General features: G+C 54.2%; 1 protein-coding gene across 4 annotated transcripts in view; it reads right to left on the bottom strand.

Moving 5' to 3' along the window:
* Nucleotides 1-2,291: 2,291 nt before the first annotated feature.
* Nucleotides 2,292-12,964, bottom strand: part of ZNF423 (zinc finger protein 423) — a 364,983-nt gene continuing 354,310 nt past the window's right edge. For all 4 annotated transcript variants that reach the window (XM_024349825.3, XM_054668363.2, XM_054668362.1 and 1 more), the window contains one exon: nucleotides 2,292-2,992. In XM_024349825.3, coding sequence (XP_024205593.1) covers nucleotides 2,963-2,992 — 30 coding nt within the window. In that variant the 3' untranslated portion in view covers nucleotides 2,292-2,962. The remainder of the gene's footprint in view (nucleotides 2,993-12,964) is intronic.

Genomic DNA, 12,964 nt, shown 5'->3' on the forward strand with positions numbered 1-12,964 from the left:
ACCCTTACCTGCCTGCTTCTGGGCACTCTGGGCAGGTGTTCCATGACAGGGGCCTGTGGCCCAAGGGTCCTGGTCCATTTCCCAGCCTGGGCAAAATTCCTCTGCCCAGAGAGCCGCTAGAAACTGACAATTTGTACATCTAAATATAGCAGCAATGAACCTTAGGCTTTCAGTCACCTCGCCCACTCCCCAAAGCCAAATCCAAATGAGAGGCTGATTCCATCGTGCCCTCCTGGCTGAAAAGGTGCCCTCCTGCAGGATGCCTGGCACCATCATTGATGACCATGCTGCTTACAGGTCTCTGTGTGCAGCCCTTTGTCAGGCATCACTTCATACAAGCCTCCCAGAGACCCTCTAAGGCCCCTCACAGTTGAAAGGCAAGTGTCTCATCCCAGCTCCAGACCTTTCCTCTGGAAGGGGTTAGTGGGTTCTCCGAGGCACAGGTTTATAACCCTACACTGCTCCCCCACCCTAATACCGCCTGATGGTAAAGAATGCCAGTCCCAGGAAGGGCCTCAGTGTCCCCACTGCCAGCCCCCTCCCCACACAAAGTCACGAGGGGTTCTCAGCCGTAGCAGCAGGGACAGAGCCAGCCGGAGAACAATGCGGCCAGGGTGAGGGGGGAGTCGGTGGGGTTCCCTGGCTGCCTTGTCACCGCCATAAACCTCATTACCTCCCGGTCCCCTAGGCCGCCTCTCTCCTTACCCAAGGCATCAGCCGGCTTCGCTGCTGATTCCCACATGGCGTGAAAAGCTCTTAACCCCCCCGCTGTATTTTTAATGGGGGCAGTGACTAATTTAGCCCTACGCCACCAACCGTCAAATCAAATCTTCTATTGGTAGTTACTGAGGGCTTACCTGGGCTCCATGGGGTTTGGGATAAATCCAGAGCTGGAGAGGGCCCTGAGACGGAGATGTGGCAGGCCCCGGGACATACTGGTCCCATCGACAGTCCCAGCACTGCCCAAAAGGTAGGCCTGGCTGTGGATGTGTGGCAGCCTCACTCAGACATAGCCCCAGCCCAGGCCCCAAGCCCCAGTCCACGGGTGGGCACACTTAGAGGAACACTGGTGTCTACCCTGGGGTCTTCCCCCAAAACTGCCAGGTCTCCAGGAGGCTGAAAATTGGCATTCACAGCCTTCAGTTTCCAGGAGGCAACAGCCCACTACTGGCAGGGTCTGCTCTATGATTCACATATGTAAGATGCCTTTTGAAAAACTGAAAGCCCCACCCGCGTGAGAACATTACATGAGGTGACAGAAAGAAAGGGGAACTCTTATAGGTCACCAGAAGCCCCTTGATATGGGAGTCTTCTAGAAGATGATGGGTATAATTGCTCCAAATTCCACACCCGTGACTTAGTATTACATTATAATTAGGTGCAATCTGTCTGCCTGTTTCATTTCCGCTCTGCAGAGGGTAATAACCAATTTCCTTGCCCCTTGTGAAAAGTTAGCAAGGAAGGGTTTCCCCGTGCAAGTTCTGGCCTCTGATTGGCAAGTCAGCTGAGCACCAGCATGATGGAGGTGTGGGAGGTAACATGGAGGAGGCCTGGAGACCAAGGCTGCTGGGTGGGCCCTGGGAGGCCAGCAGGGCCAGGAGTAGGTGAACTAAGCAAGGTGCCTAGAGTGTAAAATGCAAGAGGACACCCATTCCCAGCACTTGCAGGTGTAGGGGGGCCCTGAGAGCGAGTGCCCCCTGAAATAATGTACCCCAGGCCCCTGCCTGCCTCACTCCAGACCTGGCCCCCGCCACCAGTCTCAATGCTCTCACATCCTACTGATCTCTATGACTGGGAACCTGTGGCTCCTACCTGGCTCTGCTCTGCAGTCCCCAGTCACACATCTCCGTGCCTCAGAACCCAAGTGCCACCTGGAGTCCTGGCAAGGGAAGGGCTACCCACTTGCCTGCCTGTATCCAACAAAGGGGAAAGCCAACCCTGAAGGGAAAGCCAAGAAGACTTCACAATCAGCATGGTGACCAACCTGCTGCGTGGCCTTGGGAAAGCTGCACGTTACCCTTGGGCCTCTGTTTCCCCATCCAAGAGTGGGAAGATCAGGGTATTCCATCATTAAGGGGTCTTCTGCTTTGACTCCTGTGGCCACTGCCAGCCTGTCCAGTCTGCATGCATTAGGTTACTACGATTCTTTTCCAAGGGGAGCAGGGTCTATTGTGTGCAGGTCCCCAAGGGCGTATGCAAGCCCACAGGAACTTGTAGGGGAACACACCTTACAGGAGCTGACAGCCCCCCACGCGGCCCTAGGCTGGGGAGGAGAGAACCAGGCAGCCAGATGCTAATCGCATGGATTCCCTTTATTGAACTGTACTAGTTACTGCAGTCAGATTAAGTCACATTTAAAAGCAGGCCATCCAGTTGCACTGAAACCGATTATATTCATTACATAGTTTTAATCACTGTCCGGTGAACTGGCAAATCCAATCAAAGCATTAGTCTTTAATTAAAAAATTAAAAGGAAATATTCAGACAATAGCCAAGCAATCACATCACGATGCACAATTACCTAGAATTGCAATTAAAAAGTAGTTAACCGAAGGGGGTGGGGGGGGGGGGGGAAGAAAAACAAGAAAGAAAAAAAAGAAGCAAAGAAAAAAAATCACACTAATTCTTTTTTAAAAACTAACAATATAATACATGAAGGAACAAAGGACAATAGCCTTAAAAAGCAGGTTTCTCTAACTCTAGAAATGTAGTCTGCGGCGGAAACTCTAAAAGCACACTAGCTGTAGCAGGACAATAAAAAATACTGAGCATGGAATACTTTTAATCTCTGCCATTAATATTCATTTCCAGCTGCTTATAATAGCAGCGCCTCATGGCCAAATCATTAGAGTTTTACATCTGGGTTGCAAATGACACTTTGATTGGATGTAATGTTCAAATGGCCCTCCCCACGGCGTCTCCGGCAAGCCTTCTGCGGAGAGGTGTCCTGTTGAGCGATCCCTCACTGTGCGTGCTGGCTCATCGTGTGGTTCTGCAAAGGCGAAGAAAGGAGACACACATGAAGGAGAAGAATGGAGAGCATGCTCGTCCCTCCCACTCAGTGCATTTACGCCGGGAGCCGCAGAAAAGCGTCTCGATTATAACAAAACAAAATGCAACAAGGAAAAAGTGCTCCAGGGACGCAGCTGCCAAGACGCCACGTTGATTTGGGGCTTGGGGATAGGTTCCTGTTACTGCCAACTTGGACTCCCTATATGTTGTTTTTTGGCTTTTTTTTTTTTTTTTTTTTAAAGACCATTCAGGTCTTACCGGGGGGACTGGCTAGGTGGAGGGAAAGGGGAAATGCCGGGGAGGAGGCAGGAATTAAAAACATCCCTGTTCACCTCTCCATCTCCCTTTTCCTCTAATGAAGAGGAGGAAACTCTGATCGCCTGCAGGCTGCCCTCGCATCCCCCTCTCAGTCTTCCCCGTGGCTGCTCCGAGCCTAGCAGAGGGAGACAGCAGATGTGCTGTGCAGCTCTCCGGCCAAGAAACACCCGAGCGGGCACAGGCGTGCTGAGGCAGTGGGCGGCCGTGGTGCCTGCGGCCCAGGCAGGGGACAGGTCACCCGGCAGGAAGACGCGGGAGGAGCCTCTGCTGCTGGGCTCCGGGAGCCTGCCTGCTTGGTCACATGGCAATGGCCCAACCAGAGACAGGGACTCAGTGCAGTTTGGCCGAATGCACCTAGGAATCCAGGGCCCAGGTGGGACCCTGTGGCCAAATGTTTCCCTCTCATTACAGTCAATGGCATTTCCTCCCCCTGCCAGCCAGAGGGGGCCAGCAGGGTTGATCTGTTTCACAGGAGCCAGCGGCCTGGGACTGGGGGTGGGATTTGGCATCTGAAAGCCGTCTTTTTGTTTCTTTTCAGTGGTTCGTGTTCCAAATTCAGACCCATTTCATCAAAGCCTCAGGTGGTGCTCCACCTCATGACACCTGGAGAAAGGAGGCAACATCCACCAGGTGTAGGGTGGCCCTGTTTGGGGCCGCACAGGACCCTAGATCCCCGGGAGAGGCTCCTTCTGGGCGCCCCCCAGGGCCCGGCGACTCCTGCAGCTGTGCCGCTGACCGCCAGGGGTCAGCAGAGGCACCGCGTCTCTCCTGGGCTCGGGTCCGCGGCGAGGGCGACCAGGTGATGCCAGTAGCCTCGCCCGGAGGCCGAGGCCGGGGCCGGGGCCGGGGCCGGGGCCGAGACGGGCCACTCCTGCTCCCTGGAGCAGGGCCCCGCGCAGCCCCTTCCCGTGACGGGCACTGCGAAGGCTGCGGCCCCCGTGGTGATGTCACCGACCCTTCCTGCGAGCTCCCGGTCGGGAAGAGGCAGCCCGCGCCTGCCTCCCAGCAGATGCCCACAGCGCCAAGCGACAGCCTCGTGCTCATGCGGGCCGAGCAGGCGCACGGCCGGGGCTTGGTGGGCATGCGTGCTCTGTGCCGTGGCAGGCACCGCTCTTTCAATCCTCACAACAGCCTTGCGAGGTGGGACTTCTTAAGATGAAGACATTGAGGCCTAGGAAGGCAAAAATTACAGGCCCAAGGTCACCCAGGTTGGAAGCACCGGGCACTGAACCAGATGGCTGGAATCCACTAGAGCAAGGGGATTTTCAGGGGAGCCAGGCTTCCCAGGGCCTGCACCCCATGGGCACCGCAGTCTGCAAATCACCCGCATTCTGCACCAGACACAGTGCCACCTCTGCCGGCCGGGCCTGACACCTCGGTCGGGGGCGTCAGGGACCCAGAGGCACCAGGCAGGTTGTCTGAGGCCACAGATGGGATGCAGGCGGTTTCCATGGGAACCCGCACCCTCCAGCCGTGGCACCTCTCCCTGTACTTGTGCAGGGACAGCCAGCTAGTCCTGTGGGGAGCCGAATCCACACTCTACACAGCCATCCTCCTGCTACCTTCAAGCCTCTGCTGACTCAGTTCCCGCCTCCCTTCTCCTCCCTCCCAACCAAGCTGCTCTTAGAGTCCTCTAGGCACATGGATCACTTCCCATCCCTGCAGACCTCTCCAGGCACCTGCAGCCCACCTCCCACACAGCCACGCACCTCTCATGAGCTAGACTGACCTCCTTTGCTGAGCTGCACACAGGGTGGCGGCACCTCCTTTCTCAGGACCCAGGTCTGGGCATGCACTGTCCTGACCATACCCCTGGGCCTCCAATCCCCAGCAGGCACAGCTGCCCAGGAGCAACTTGGAGGTCCGCACTTTCACACCCTGCCAACCGCCAGTCAAAAACCCCTGCTATCTTGGTGTGGCTGGGTCATTCTTTATTAGGGGGAGGACAGGGAGGAGGAAGAGAGGGGACATGAGGAAGGGAGACATGGACAGCTCTTTCTTGTCCTCAAATTATGGTTCCTAGGGCCTGGCACAAAGTAGACACTCAGGCAGTATTTGTGAATGAATCAATGGAAAGAAAATGAATGAATGTATGGATAGGATGTGGATATGTGGAAAGGGGAGAGGGCATTCCAAGAGGAAAGAATAGCAGAGACAGAGGTGTGGAGCCTAGAATCCAAGTGGCAATGCAGGCACAGGTCCCAGCACAGAAGTCACAGGAAGGCTGGTGGGCACATGGCCTACGGACAGTGGAGGCCTTGAGTACCAACAAACATGGACTTTGTTCCACAGGCCACAGAAAACCAGACATGATATTCGATCTCCACAAAATCCCCAAGGACCACCCACTACCAACATGGGCACAGGGGGTGTCTGGGATCTCTGGAGAATGAAGCAGCCTGTTGCCAGGATGCCAAGAACAGGCTCAGTGTGACACACATGGCCCACACTGGCTCACCGGGGCACTGCTGGTGCAGACATGATGAAGGCTGGAACCCACACCTGGGACCACTGGTGAGGAAAGCTCCAGAATGCCTATGCCATTCCCCAGGAAAAGCCACAGTGTGCCTGCCCACTTAAATAGCAGTAGCAGGGGGCTCTGAGGTTAGACTCAAGAAAGAACTTCCTCCTAGAGCGTTCTGAGACAGAAGGATAAAACTTCCTTCCCTGAAGTTTTGTGACAGGAACAAAAGCCCAGGATGTCACAGCAGATGGAAATGTCAAAACTTGATGCCCCAAGGGGACCAGGCACCAGAATTCACTCAGCACTACATTATTAAGCACCTGCTGGATGCTCTGCTCTGCACTGGCACAGTGAGGGGGAGGGGAAGACACCAGCTGGGCCTACCCCTCGAGGGGCCTGATTTAGAGGGGCTAGACACAGACACCCAAACATTTGTGGGATTAATGGTGCAGCTGGCAGCTCAGCTAGGGAAACTGGTCAAGGTCACCCGATCAGTTTGTGTGATGGTGGTGGGGAGCACAGAGGTGCCCAGGTGCTCAGCCAAGGAGGGCACTGGCTCCTCCATAGGCCAAGGGCAGTATCTCAACAGGCAGAGGGGGTGGTGGGACCCCTGTCCCCAAGACTTACCAGTCGCCCAACACCAGGACACAGAGCAGCTCTGGACAGCCACTGCAATCAGCACAGTTCAATAACCCCGAAATAACCCGCGGTCTGTCCCCCACAGCTAGAAGCTGTGGTTTGAGGAACGTGGAGAGGTTCAGCAAACCTTCTTAAAGAGTTCTTTCCATCCAGCATAGTTCTCACAAGGGCATTCAGCCTTAATGTCTCTTTCTCTGTTTATGCCTGTGCTATATTTAGCCCCTTTAGAGAAGGAAGAAAATCGTTTTTTAAAGATGCTACCCACCCCACAGATGAACACTTCCCACCACCATAAACGCTGGGGGTGGAGACAGGGGCCCAGGGAAGGACTGGAAAATGCCTAGAGGGAGGCCTGGCATCCACTCGGCCTCGCTGCCTGCCAGGGAGACACAGGTGTGGGCCAGAGAAGCAGGTGAGGAAAATAAAACGGGAGAGCAGGAGGGGGTGGGCAGCAATGGTTTGCAGCCTCAATCCATCCACTCAGCAGAGCTCGTGTGCTCTCCTGGATGGAGGTTTCTGGTACAGCCTGTTTTGGGAGCCTCTGCCTGGCACACGGGGCCAGGGACACAAGACAGTGATAGCCAAGGGGATGGCATGGGCCCGGGCACAGAAACCTGTGTGCTGCCTATGCTGGGGGCAGGCCTATCCTGGGTCCTAGTGAGACCCACAAAAAGAGCCCTCTCTGTGCAAATCGTCAGCAGAGCACTCAGGAACTGGTTCCCTGACACACCCTCAGCCTCTGGAAGGAAAGAAGCCCAGCATTCATTTCATGGTTGCTCATTCATTCATTCGTCTTTGAGCCAATGAGCCACTATGCTTGTTGCTGGGAATTCAGCAGCAAAATGATCCTGATCTTGAACCCAATCCAGGGTAATGTTTTGTGCATGGAAGGAGCGGGCCGGAGTACAGAGCCTGGTGGCTACACTGTCCTTCCCAAAGCACCGCCACACACTAGAGGGAATGGGCTCCTTGGAGGTTCAGCTGGGGTCCGATGCTGGTTTTGCGCGCCCCAGGAGGGGGCCCTGGCTCAGCCCACCTCCATGCCCAACACAGTCACAAACAGGAACACTGTGTGCCTCTCCCTAGTCTGAAGCCCAGGATTGCTTCTCAAGATCTTGGCTCCATTCTCTGTGGCTTAGGCGTGGGACCCTGCCTGGTCTCCCTTTGATACCTATCCATCGCCATGTCAAGTGGGAGAGACGTGAGGGGCTTAAGCATGCCAGCAGCATAAAGCAAAAGAGCTTCTCCACACACCCTGCTAGCTGCCTCTCCTGGCTCTCAGCTACTCTGATGACAGTGTCTGTAAAGTCCTAGCACCTTGCCTTGTCCTTAGCAAGTGCCCCATTGGTGCTAGCCACTGCCCTGGTGACCTCAAGGTGGGCAGGAAGCTTTAGTGGGACGAGATGGGCTACGCCTTGGGTTTGAATCTTGGCTCTGCCACTTACTGGCCATGTGGCCTTGGGCAAGTTCTGTGACCTCCGGGTTTTGGGGGTGGGTAATAACACAGCCCTCTTCCTAAGATGCTGATAGGGTTTGGATGTTTGTCCCCTCCAAATCTCATGTTGAAATGGGATCCCCAGTATTGGAGGTGGGGCCTAGTGGGAGGTGTTTAGGTCATGGGAGAGGATCCCTCACGGACAGCTTGGTGTCCTCTGGGCAGTAATGAGTTACCATGAGATCTGCTTGTTAAAAAATGTCTGGTGCCTCCTTGCAATCTCTCTCTCTCCCCAGGTGACGGACTAGCTCCCCTTGCCTTCCATCATCATTGGAAGCTTCCTGAGGCCTCACCAGAAACAGATGGTGGCACCTTGCTTCCTCTACAGCCTATAGAACTGTGAGCCAAATAAAACTGTTTTCTTCATAAATTACCCAGCCTCAAGTATTTCTTTATAGCAACACAAAACAGACTAATACAGATGCCCTGAGGACTCAGGAGATAATGCCTGCATACGTCCCAGTCTGGCTACGGTAAATGCTCCACAGATCTCCATAGTGGTGTCTGTGCTGGTCTTCCTGACCCAGCAGGGTGCTCTGTGGCATGAGGACTGTCTTCTGGTCTTCCTGACCTGGCAGGGTGCTCCATGGCAGAGGGACTGTTTGCTCCTTGCCACTTCTGTGGGACCAGGCACGATTGGGGCTTACAGTGAGGGCCTCATAAAGGTTTAATGGACTGACCAGCTATACCCCTCCCCCTTCCCCTCTGGGTGTCCAAAGGGCTGGCAAGGTCTTAAAAACGATCCCAAGATGGCTGAACTTTGGATGGTCCTGCCCTTGGAACAACAGGTGTCATTATCCCCTCCCCACAATCCCCCCTGGCTAGAACCCCTGTACCCACAAATCACTGCTTTCTCCTCCCCACCTTCAGGAACAGAATGCCATGTCTGCAGGGGAGGACAGCCTCAGGGAGACTCCATGGGGGATGGAATAGGTGTGCACTCATCCACCCATCCACTCACCCATCCATCCATCCACCCATCTATTCATCTAACCATCCATCCATCCATCCATCCATCCATCCATCCATCAATGCATCCATTTCTTCCACAGATGTTCACTGAGTTCCTGTCTGTCAGGCCCTGGGCTGGGCACTGGGCACAGACAGGTTGAGAAGCTCCAGCGCCCTCCCGTGAGGAGCTCACAGTTTCATGGTGAGGGTGCCGATGGCCAAACTCATAGACCCTGAAGACCATTAAGAGGCAAAAAAGAAGGCTTGGCTCTTCTCTGGAGACTAGGCCGTGGTTCTGGCCCTTGAGTCTTTGAGTCCCTACAGCATATGAAGGCACAAGAACACTCAGCCCCCACACCCAGAGCATCCCACCCTGCTCTCCCGGCCCCACCTGCAGAGCCACCCGGCCTGCACATCACCTCACTATGATTTCCGGTTGGGAAAGAGGTTGTGGCCAATCCCCCTTCTCCCCACTGCCCACCACTGGCCACTCCCTGGCAGGTTCCAGCCACAGTGGCTCTCACAAGGCTGGCTTTACAACTCACTTTCTCCAGGAGCTAGGGCCAAGCCCGAGAATGCACCTTAACCACTGAGAGATTCCCTTTCCAGGGGAAGAAGTAGCCCTTGAGGCTGAAGTGGCAGCCATGTTCGTGCTCGGCAGGGGTGAAGTTGGGTCCCGTTATTTGTTCACTTAGCAAACAAGGCGCCTGGCCCTGTGCAGTAGATGGAAGAGAGCAAGTGAGGCACAATCCTGGCCTTTTAAGGACTATAGAGAGAGGACTTCCAATAGGAGATGCTTAAGGAAGAAGCTGGCCTTTTAGCTGCCCTTTAAGGACAGCCCAGGTGAGGATTTGCACTGGGTGTGTGTGTGAGAGCTTGAGAGATGGTTTTCCAGGCAGAGTGAACCCCTGGACAACAGCACGAAGGTGGGAATGGCACCGATCATGATCGCTGCTAACACTGACACCATTCTTAACCTCCACCCATATTAGCTCATTTAAGCCTCACGACTGCCCTGCGCATTAAATACTCTCATCCTCCCTATTTTACAGATGAGAAAACTGAGGCGCAGAGAGGCCCAGGTCCTGCCACTGGTGATGGCAGTGCTGGGTCTGCACCCATGCAGTCTGTCTGCAGAGCCCACTCTTCACCACCACACTGTTCTGCCTGTGAGATGTGAAAAGTGCAGCATATGTTGGGGGAACAATGAATAATTCAGCTTGGCAGAAGCACAGGGTATGTGCCATGGAGACCAGCCTGGAGAGGAAGGCGGGGGCCTTATTGATGAGGCTCCTTGATGCCAGACGAGGCAGCTTGCCCTTAAATCTGGGCCATGGGGAGCCATGGAAGGTATTTGAGCTGTGGAGTTACAGGAGAGGCAAGACACAGGGAGAAGCTCATGCCTCCAGCCAAAAAGGTGTGTCAGCAGGGCCTTCTCACCCATCATTTCCCTCTGCTCCCATCCCCTGTTCCCTGGAAAACCTTCCCCTTTCCTCCCACACTTTACTTCTTTCCCTTTGGGAAGGGTATAGATACAGGCAGCCCTGCCTCCCCTATCTGCTGTGTATCACCTGGGCAGCCCCTCTCTGCTTGTGAGCACTTATTTTTAGAAGCGTTTGACAATCGTCCAAGGGTCTAAGACGAACAGATGGCCTGTCTTAAAGGCTCATATGTTCGCTAGTTTGCACTTCTGACAAACGGTAAGCATACTCGAGAGCACACCATAAACAGCGCCGAATGAATACTCAGAACACAATTTAGCTAATGCATGTCATTAAAATTAGGAGTGAGTGATGGCCAAGGTTCCCTCTAAATGCCTGCCCTGTGATGCAGTCAATGCCCCGGAGCCCAGGCTATGACGTGGACATACCTCACTTCTCCCATGACCCCCACCCAGCAAGCCGAGGTTTGCCTCATTTACGCAGAGGGCAGGGCAAGGTTTGCCCGAGTGGGTGTGACACCCAACCCTGGCCTCAGAGTGAAGCTGGTGGCCCACTGGCCTTGGACAAAGCCCTGAGATGTCCTATGGCAGAGGGAGCAGCAGCTCTTCCATGCACGGGATGTGCGTGAGGTTTTCCCGTCCCTGCCTGCCAGACAGTGAAACAGCCTGTCGTCTGCCACCCCGGAGCAGCAGGAGATGAGTGTTGCAACGCTCAGCCAGGGAATCTGTCTCTCATGTGAGAGCCTCAATTCATCCGGAACTCCCAGCCTAGAGGGAGATTCCAACTTCCAAGGAGCAAGGGGATTGGCTTTGGGGTGGGGGTTCTGCAGCTTCCTTGCCGAACCAATAGCAGAAGCAGATGCAGCGACTTGAGTCACCTGGGGTAACATTTGAGAAAGAGCCACATCCACACAGCCTCTGACCCAGACTCCTTTTATTGATGCCAACTGGATCCAGGTTTTCCGTGTTCTTGAGATGCTCTATGGAGCCGAGGCAGGGAGGAGGGTGCCCCCCACTTTCCGTGAACCCCCTCTTGCCAGGACACAAAAGACCAACGCAGGTGGCTTGGTCAACAATCAGTTCCATGAGCAGGAAACTCTTCCCTCGCATGAAAACGTGGGAGAAAATATTGTGGGGAAGAAAAAAGCCCAATAAACTCCCAAGAGGGCAGGTTCTGTACTGCTGTACTTTGGAAATAAAACCCACCAGGGGATAGATTATTAGGAGGGAACCGAAGCCTTCTATTAGGAACCCAGCCCGTAAACAGGCTCCCATTCAGAGTCACCCAACAAAACAAGGGGACTAATAATACCTGCCTGGAGGGAGAGGGGACTCAGGGGAGCTGCACTTCAGAATGCAAATGGGCCCCGTCAGTCTGTTTGTGAGCAGAGAATCGGGTGAGCGGTGAGACTTTAGATAGCAGCCATGCAAGGGAAAATGAGAGTTTTATGGCTGTTGTCACAAGCAAAGGAAGATGGAATGCTTCCAGGGCTGCTTATAGACTTGCTCCTCCTCAGCAACAGAGTCTACGCCTGACTCTGAGGCCTGAGTTAATGTGACCCCCACCTACTGCTGCTGTTTCTCCAAAGAAGGTGGGGGTACCCAGTGGCTAAGCCCCTTGGGGACAGGGTACCTAGCAGCAGATTCAGGACTGAAAATCGGGGGTCCTAGCAACAGTGTGCCAGGTGACCACAAGTTCACTTCTGTGGCCTTTGGCCCCCTCCTGGGTAGAAATGCTGCACTGATCTTGTCAACCTGTGGCCACTGCAAACTCCATTCTAACCACAGCAGCCTGCTTGAAACCAGGCCCCCGTGGGACAGCTCATCTCAAATATGAATTAGTGCACAGTCCCCTGCCCTAAAAGAGCCTGAATCAGACCCCTAAAAGATGGGGCCCCAATCTGATGCTGCTGGGCCAGGAATCCAGTCAAGTGCACCTCTTGCAAAGCCTTGAGAAAAGCCTGGGGTGGAAGTGACGAAACTCCATAAAAAATGGCACTGGAGCTGGGTGAGTGGCTCATGCCTGGAATCCCAGCACTTTGGAGGCTGAGGTGGGAGGATCACTTGAAGCCAGGAGTTTGAGATCAGCCTGGGTGAAACCCCATCTCTACGAAAAAAAAAACAAAATTAAGTGGGTATGGTGGCGTGTGCCTGTAGTCCCAGCTACTCGGATGGCTGAGGCGGGAGGATCACTTGAGCCCAGAAATTTGAGGCTGCAGTGAACTAGGATCATGCCAGTGCACTCCAGCCACAGGGTGAGACCTCATTTTAAAAAAAAAAAAAAGGCTATTGGGTGGATGGGTTCTCAAAACCAAAAAAGGGTTCACTTCAAAGTATATCTGTTGCTCTTAGTGTGGGTCAAAGAAGATCATGCACGTGAAGCAGTTTGGGAAGACGGAAGCACCTGTCAGCAGGGGTACCAATGCTCAGAAAATGTTTATGTCATGAAAAAGAGCGGGTGAATTCCAGGAGATCTGTCTGCAGTGGGGAGGATTCCTCTGACCACATGGAACTGCATGTCTGGATGGAGGCCTCAAAATTAGAGTGTGGGTGCTGTCAGGTTCACACCATGGACAAGTGCAGCACAGGCCAGGTGCAAAGCAGTAAGACCCAGTGGGGTCCGTGTCAGCCCCAAGAACTCAAA

This window comes from Pan troglodytes, chromosome 18, assembly GCF_028858775.2.
Source record: "Pan troglodytes isolate AG18354 chromosome 18, NHGRI_mPanTro3-v2.0_pri, whole genome shotgun sequence".
Lineage (NCBI taxonomy): Eukaryota > Metazoa > Chordata > Mammalia > Primates > Hominidae > Pan > Pan troglodytes.